This window comes from Pinus tabuliformis, chromosome 5_1 (genome assembly GCF_031772625.1).
Source record: "Pinus tabuliformis cultivar Carrire ecotype Pingquan chromosome 5_1, CPIR1, whole genome shotgun sequence".
NCBI classification, from domain to species: Eukaryota; Viridiplantae; Streptophyta; class Pinopsida; order Pinales; family Pinaceae; genus Pinus; species Pinus tabuliformis.
The window spans coordinates 773,888,927-773,898,013 of NC_142305.1; the positions used below are offsets into that span (position 1 = coordinate 773,888,927).

At 39.0% G+C, this 9,087-nt stretch overlaps 1 protein-coding gene across 1 annotated transcript; it reads right to left on the reverse strand.

Annotated features, from left to right (window-relative positions):
• Positions 1–5,008: 5,008 nt before the first annotated feature.
• On the reverse strand, positions 5,009–8,096 carry LOC149167225 (G-type lectin S-receptor-like serine/threonine-protein kinase SD2-5). The gene has a single exon (XM_089431483.1). The coding sequence runs from the start codon at positions 7,886–7,888 to the stop codon at positions 5,237–5,239; it is 2,652 nt and encodes an 883-aa protein (XP_089287609.1). The 5' UTR covers positions 7,889–8,096; the 3' UTR covers positions 5,009–5,236.
• Between the last annotated feature and the right edge of the window lie 991 nt (positions 8,097–9,087).

Here is a 9,087-nt window from a genome sequence, read left to right on the forward strand (position 1 = left end):
AGGTACATAGGGTCCTGAGGTGTAAATGATATAGGATGAAAGGTAATCCTCATAGAAGTGATACTTTCTATCGGATCGTATTGAAGATTTGAATTATGCCCTCCAATATTCACCTAAGGATCCATGGATTTATTAGAACATTTAAAGTTTCCTTAGATAATATCTTTTCCATGGGGAGGAAATGAAGACGAGATAAGTGTATGAAAAATTCGATTCTCAAGTTTTCCATCTTCAATACCAGTACATGGGACTACTTTATTTGGTAATGGAAAAGGAGGAGAAGAAGGAACAAAAAGGAGAGTAGGTTCCTCCTTTTAAATTTTAAGTGCCCCTTGCCCGAGAAAAGATGGGAGACTCATACAAGATTCAAATTCAAATGGTTCTAAAGAAATTCAAACTAAATACTGGAACTTTTCATTAATAAATCCCAATCCACATCTTCCTTGGAAAATTCATAGTGAAGTTGAATAAACCGATCCAAAAAATCTTGTAATGATTCATCATATTTCATTCTAAGTTGATTGTTTCTCTTCTACACATTTGAATAATCATACATGTCAAAGGTTTGATGAAGCTCCTTGAAGAGTTGTTCAAATGAATGAATAGAAGCAGATGGTAAGGTATAACACCATTATTTAACTCGACCTTCAACTGTGATGGTGAATAATTTATCAGCATCATCTTCACAATTCACTTTATGAAAATCAGAAAACTTAAGAAACTGAAGTGTGCTTAGCTATATATGTTTCAGCCTCACCATTGAAATTTGAATGTGACAAGTCATGAATTAGTCACATGGGGAATTTAAGATTTTCTCTATTAGAAAAACATCCGAGGATTATGATTTGGGAATAATCCATTTAAGATGAGAGATTCAAAACAAATTTCATGGGCTCGGATTGTCATTTGGCCCTCCTTCTAGTGCCACTTGTTGAAAGTCCAGGAAATGTGCCAACAAATGGGGTCTCCCCGGTATGAAGTCCCAACTAGACCTCACATTATTTTGAGTAAGAGCCCCATCCGTATAACATGACTTCCCACCATTATTATTAGGGATTTTCTTTCGCTACAATTATCAACATAAGAAATTATGTAAACAATCTTTGAAACAAGCAAGTTGACACTATGAGGCATACAATTGAAATGTATATAAGGTACTTTCACAAAATGGAAAGAGAGAGTGAGCCTCCAGAATAAAAGTAATAGTATTATCCTAAACGAGAAACACAAGAGCATGGAAAGAATCATTGATCAATCTACAAAATAGTTCATAAGATAACAATGAACATAAAAGCAAGTAACAACACGCATTCAACAGGATGCATACCAAAGCCAACGAAATAGTTCATTTTCATTAGTATGTGTAAACATAAACATACACCACAAACAATGAAAGAATAATCTTACAATCATTCACGACATATGCATGAAAGTGCATTGACTCCAAGAGCTTCAAATTATTAAGTGAAAGTCCCAAGATACACCATTACAATGATACAACACTAGCTCCAATAGTGGAACATTAAGTCATCACTTGCTCCTCCAAAAAAATGATCTTCTCTCCTATGCAAATCTAGAGAAGCCAAGGTGAAAAGTCCTTTTCTTGAGCTATGAGGGTGTATTTATAACAAATGAGGTGACTCTCCACCCCCCTTGTGACTCTTTAGCTTCCCTCATGAATCTTGAGCTCCCATGTAACTTTTTAAATTCCTATGTGACCTTTAAGCTCCTACATGACTTTAGAATTCTCTAGTGACTTTTCACGTTCCATGTGGGACCCTTGGTCTTCCACACATTTTACATTTTCTCATTTGTGAAATTACATAATTACATTTCACAAATAATGTGACAAAATACATGGGACAAATCAACATTCTTGTGTTGACACTTTGAATGACCATAGTTTGGTGACTATGGCATGAGACTTGATGGCAATGTACTGATGTGAGGTTCCTTTCTCTGCTGATATGTATTCAACTCTTGATGATATATTTATGAAGTTCTTCATCTCCACCCTCCAAAGGGTCTACATAAGTATTGGAATCTTTTATGTCATCATTAATTTCCATCTCTCTGTCATGGTCCAAGGCTCCTTTACTGTTGCATGATAACATCTTTGTGACTTGTCTCCAAAATTATCATTCTTGTAACCTCTCTTGCTAACCTCCTTTATCATCATTTTACTATGGTAGGATGATAACACCTACAAATGAAGTTCACTCATGAGAAGATAACATCAATCCTGAAATCATCTATTTTGTTTTGTTTACTCATGTGAGGCAAATTGTGATGGGACAATGCACAAGAACTGAAGGAGAAGCCTGTGAATGTGCAGTGCAGAGAGTTAGGAAGCGAGGAGTGAGGGTATAGACACTATGATTGCACAATGTTCAATGGAAAGGAAGAAGCAAGACTTGAATTGTGCACTGGGCAGGTCCAAGAGGTAATAGGAGCAGGCTTAGGCATTGTGACTGTGCAATGCGTAGTAATTGAGGGAGAGGATCCATAGATTACATAGTTGAGGGTTGCAAGGACTAGAGGATGGCTCAAATAACCACTAAGATAACACAATTTGCAGTAGGGGCAGGGTAGGCCAAGGTATTGTGCAGTTGAGCAAGTGAAAGAGACAAGGAGGCATGAATGGGCACCGTAACTGTGCATTGCATTGTGGGAGAAGGAGAGGCTCAAGGAACTGTGCAATTGAGCACTGTAAGGGTCCAAGACAAGCTCCACTATCTATTGTGATTGTGCAATGTGTAGGATAAGGCTAGGATAATCAAGACTGTGCATTGGGCAAGTGAAATTGGTAGAACTCAATGAATAAGCAGTAATATTTTGTAGTGCACATTTTAAGGAGATTGTCTTTTAGGACTATGTAGTGCGCAATTCTAGGATGTAGAAGGTGCTTCACTGTGGCTTAGGAATGCGTAGTGCATCGTTGAAGAAGGCTGAAGGGTCAGTCATGAATTACACAAGTTGAGAGGACCAAGAAAAATCCAAAATTGACTAAGTGTGGGAATAGTGAGACAAAAAAGTGAGAGTAAGAGCATACGAGAAGTGGTAAACATGATCACACACACTTATACAGTCCAACACATGACCAGAAGATATTCAGTACCCAAAATCAACGTGTATACAATAAAATAACAATAAAGTGGTACTTGTCTCCAAGTGTGACACTTAATATGTAACTTTACAACATAAGTGTTGAGTGCAACCGTAAGGCGCGCTATGTCATAAGAATGTGTCCATCATATGTCCTAATGACAAATGCCATCAACTAGTGCGAGAGAATGTGTCGGATTGGCCTCTAAGAGGTATGGCACGATGCTCTTAAGATGTGTGAAAACAAGTGAAAGCGACACATGCAAGAGTAAAAATGACACTTGCAAACACAAATAAAACTTAAACAACGCATGCAAGAATGAAATTAGGCATAAGTGACACTTGTAACAAATAGAGAAAGCAAAAACGACGCATGTAAGAGCAAAATAAAGAAAAAAGTGACACTTGAAAAAACAAAAATGACATTTGAGAAACTCATCACGTGGATAGAGCATTGACAATAATGAGTGAGAGAATGCTCCTTATACCCCAACTGTGCATAGAGCTCAAAAGCGAAAGATGAACATAAGGATGAACTTTGGGTTGTACTCTTTATATAGGGAGAGTATACATGCCATGAGATTTATAATTGACGAGGGTACTTAGTGCATATCCATAAACTAGGAGCCAAAAGTACACTCTCACTGTCGACAAAGTGTGTGGAAACATTGTTTGCAAAGTGATTCCCTCACATTGTCTCTATCCATAAGGACTGTGAAATCTCTGTTTCTAGGGACTGTTCAAGCACTGTCATGAAATGTTGTGTAGACATTGTCCACAGAGATTGCACAGTCTCTGTCACTAGGGACTTCATGGTCACTGTCATGAGGCACTGCGCAGTCACTGTGATTAGGCATTGCGCAGTGCTTGACTCGCAAGCATACACATTGATTGTTGGGCTTGCTTAGAAGAGGTTTGTTATATAGACATCACAAGATAAGCATCTAAAAGCAGATTACTTCAACAATTAGATTTCTTGTGGGAAGACTTGAACAACCGTGTAGATTTATTCTAAATATGGATTTATTTTGAATGGATAAAGATTTAATTTTTCATCTGTAATTTTTTTTAATAAATTTATATTATTTAAATATTTTGTATAGTTATTTTTTTTAGATTTTTAAAATTTTTTATTTTAGTAAATATGAACAAAATTTCAATTTTGATAAGATACAAACATTCTTACACATCACACTGGACTGTAAAAAAAACCTAAAACTCAAAAAAATAAAAAAAATATTTAAATACAAATAATTAAATTTAATAATAAAATAATTATTAATCCTCACATCATCATTAATCCAAAATTTATAAAAATATTTTATAATTACTAAATATAGATTTGTGATCCTCAAATAATCACTAATTCAAAATTTATAAAAATATTTTATAATATTAATTCTTTTCACAATCCTGCATTTACCACCCAAAGAAATTTAGTTCAACATGACACATTCATTCGAGAAAACACAAATCAGATATGCTCAACTTATCTAGATGGGTAACATTAAAACGTTAGTCAGAAAGCTAGTCCTTATCACTTTCCTTTGATTTTGAAGTGAGAACGAGTGCAATTTTATCTCCTGCGTGATATCACTCTAAAGCACCGTGTTCATGAAATCCACCGTGTTCTACCGAGGCGGAGGAATTGACCGGAGGGTCAAAAGTGGCCTGAATCCGGCTTGATCTCGGGTAGATCTCCAGCGTCAGATTTCTAGTGGGGCCCTCATAGCTGTAGATTTTCAAAGGACAAGAGAGAATCGAAAATTAATTGCCTTTTTACCGAACGCAATATCTCCACGTTTCAACGATTACATGACAAAGAATGACGTCAGATGATCTGGATTGATTTACAGACAATTAAATTTGAACGAAAATTAATCAAAGTTTATTCAGACTCCTTTTATGTCCACTCTATATACAATTTTTTTTTTGCTTTTCGATGTGAAAACTACTTCCGTAATATGGTTTTTACCATGATTTTACAAAATGCAAACTGCGTTAATACAGAGAAGGAAATCTTCCGACTGTCCTTCGGGATTAAATTATAGGCTATGGTGATCGAAAGCTGTAATCTTTGGAATGGAAGAAACAGTATAATGCAAAGAAAGGGTTTAGAATTTTGAGAACTCTATCCCGAGGATAAACTTTCAGACGATGAATTGCTGCCAGGGGTTATTAATCTTGAATTAGAGGCGAATCCTCTGGCTATGGCGAACTGAAAACCCCCCTGCAGAGGGGGATCCGGAACGTCCTTTTCTCCTTCCAGCATCTGCACTACCTCTCTCATCGAAGGTCTGCAATGGGCATCCTCCTGAATGCACAGAAAACCGATCTTCAATACTCGGATAGCTTCATTTCTATCAAAATCCTCATCACCTGCAAGCCTCAAATCGATCACCTCCGACTCTTTGCCCACAACAGCCATGGAAAGCGCCCAAGCAGGGAAGTAACACTTATCGGAATCAGCCCCCTTGGTGTAGTTCTTGTGCCCTGCAATAATCTCGAGAACCACCATTCCGAAGCTGTAGATATCGCTCTTCTCAGTGATTGCACATTCCAGAAGCCACTCCGGCGCGAGGTAGCCAGGAGTGCCTCGCATCGTGGTCACCACGCGGCTCTCCTTCCGGCTCATGAGCCTCGCCATGCCGAAATCGGAGACCTTGGCCACAAAATTCTCGTCTAGAAGAATGTTCTGAGGCTTCACATCCAAATGAATAATCTTATAACGACATTCCTGATGTAAATATGCCAGGCCACGAGCAGTGCCCAATACGATATTGAATCTAATTGGCCAAGTCAGGAACTGTATCTTACTTTCGTCAAAGAGCCATCGGTCTAATGAGCCATTGGGCATGTGCTCGTAGATTAGAATCTTGTGCGATTCCTCCGCGCAGAAGCCGAGCAACTGCACCAGATTCCAGTGATGGATTATGCCCAATATCGCAACCTCTGCGTAAAATTCCTTCGCGCCTTGCCTTGCGAGTTCCAGCTTCTTGACAGCAATCATTGTCCCGTCTTCAAGCACACCCTCGTAGACTGTACCAAATCCCCCGGATCCGAGAACTTTCTCGAAACTATTTGTGAATGTTCGAATTTCCTCGAACGCATATTTCTTCGCCATCACATCAGGAATACTATACACAATCCCAGTAGCGGACTGTTCCGGCCGGATAATATTGTTTGTCTCTGGTTTCGACCTTCGGCAAGGCGCTCCGACAAGACAAAAGAAAATTACAATTGCTGCAACTGCGAGCACCATGACTCCGATCGCAATGATGGCTTTGTAAAAATCCGTGATTATATCCTTTGGAGCCTTTGAATTTCCGAATATATCACTACTTCGCACTTTGATGAAAACAAAATTGCCCTCATTCGAGGTCTGTGCAATTGACCCGAGCTGAGACGAAACGATGAAGCAAGATTTGGATTGGTTCACATAGAACGAAGCTATGCACGAACAATTGTTTAAACAATAGTCTGAACATTTTTCCATTGTAGACATATTAAGAGGAACGGCATACCGGTTCCGATAATATTCCATTCCTGCAAGAGAAAACATCTGCCAGCCTTCTTTCACATTCGTGCAGTTGGGTCTCTGAGATAATGCACAGCCTGATCCATTGAAATTGGATTCACTTCCTATGTGATGTGTACCATTGTTGGGACAATTACATTCTTGATTCTCTTGAGAGCAAACTCCATAGTTGCCACAAGAACTTGGCAACTCGCATTTACTCATCGCTTCAGACAACTGTTGGTAGGACTGTAAAATTCCGGCAGCATATCCTCTCAGATTTCCATCATAATCCAGCCTAATATACACCGTATCCGACGATGAATTGGGCTTGGCTTTGAGAACACTTGAGAGGTAATAATGCGGAGTGAAAGATGAAATATCACAGAGATTGGATGGACTGCTAGACACAGTGTTCAGAAACCTCAAACCGAGACTTGAATCGGGCCATGAAATTGACACATTGAAGGAAATACCTGAGCAATTTTGGTCCAGAGTGAGGGCGCTCTTGTTGAACATATTCCACATCCAGTAAAGCTCGGAGGACGCAGGATCAGATCCGCTGACATAGAGTCCTAGACCCCCGGGCCTCACTTGCAGTTTATATTTGCCCTGTGACAGATTATAATGTGACGATCGGCTAACGAGCGTATCCCCTACACGGAGAAATTGGCCGAGCAGAAGTGTATCTGTGGGATTATCGCTGCTAGTCCAGAGAGAAACGTTGGCCGAATCTATAATTTCGAGCACACCACCACCAAACAATCTCATCCCTGCGACCCCCATGGCGCCCGTATTCGTAGACCAAATGGTTTTCCTATCTGAAACCGATGACCCGCCATTGATCGAGTCGGAAAGTACCAAATTCCCATCAGACTGCAACTCCAGAGACCCGTTGACCGAGACGGGGTTATCTCCATTGGCAGCCCACACAACCTCCCCATATTGCTGCTTAAACGATCCGGACAGCACGATGGACAGAACATACTCATTATTTCCCGTTTCCACGAAGCTCAAGAAGGACCAGGATTTGATTCCGGAAGCTAAGTCCTGATAAACAATATGCGTGACGAGAATTGCAGTGGCGTTGTCTTCGTTATTGAGAGTCAATGAACCAACCATTGTACTCTCGTCAGAAAGAGACCAAGTTGTGTTGGTGCTGAGGAATCCATTATTATCCTGGGCAATTACCAAGCAGTGGATCAGCATGAACATGAACAATAGAGCACAGATTAATCTGCAACGCCAACTGATGGATCTTTCCATGTGAACAACCGCAGCGGACCGAATTAGAAGCAGCACAGGGCGTCGATGAAATGATGTTAGAAGTTATAGAAACAAGGTTCAATTCTCTGATTACCAAACTACGAACACCATGATTAAAGAACCTCCACCTTCACCTCGCCACTAGTAGTCAACACAGATCCGGCGGTCTGCAAACTCGCGTTACCAAACTAGGAACACCGTGACTACAAAAACATTCCAACAAGTCACCTTTACAGAAGCAGTCAACACGGATCCGCCTCGCATTCTTGCGTTTAAGCTAAACACGTTTTCTTATGTGCACGACTGCGCTAGTGCATCCCCACTGCCACGGTCGTCTCACACGTCAAGCCAGATAGACATGCCAAAAAGATGACGCAGTAAAGGTAAAGCAAAGCTACGCTCTAGCATGTGAACAGATCCTAAGGCTAGGGTTGACGTGATATCAACCTAGACCAGGATGATCATGTTCACACAGTGAATGCCAAGAAACGGTCCAAATGTTAAACCTACTCAACTTCAACTTTACATGTCGACAGAAATTGAAGCACCGCTATTGAATTAAAAACGAAGCAAATTGATACGATGGTGTTGAGCAATCATGACATCATTAATCTTTTGCGAAGGAAAAATTTGTCCAAAAATTTTGTTCAAAAGTCAACGGTGTTAAAATAATATTAATCTGATATGTCAACCAAAGTAATTTAAATCATTCACTCTTTGAACTTCTCATCATCCACCTACTCCACTAAGTTTATGCCTTGATTTTGTTATAACACAGTTATTTTTTTTTATGTTTGTTCTTTTAATTTTGATTTTAATTATAAATAAATGAAATTATAGTTTTTCCCCTATAAAGTCGGTCATTTGAATTTTATTTGTTTATAAGAAATAGGTATTTTAAATCAATTCAACTAGAAAAGGGGCAAATTCAAGCAGAAAAGGGGCAAGTATTTTTGATTTAAAAATCCTTTTTTTTTTATTAACATTCCAAAATGCTTCAAAAAGCAGTCTATTTCTACATTGCTTTTTCCTGGCTATAGCTATGACTACATTTATTTTTGTACAGTTTCTAAGAGATTTTATTATATTCAACACCTGTACAAAACAGTTAAAACAAAAGCATTTTTTTTTCTAATCACGACCTTTTTTTTCCTTGGGGGCTTATGTCTTGTCCATCTTATTCTACTTTCATTTGTTGA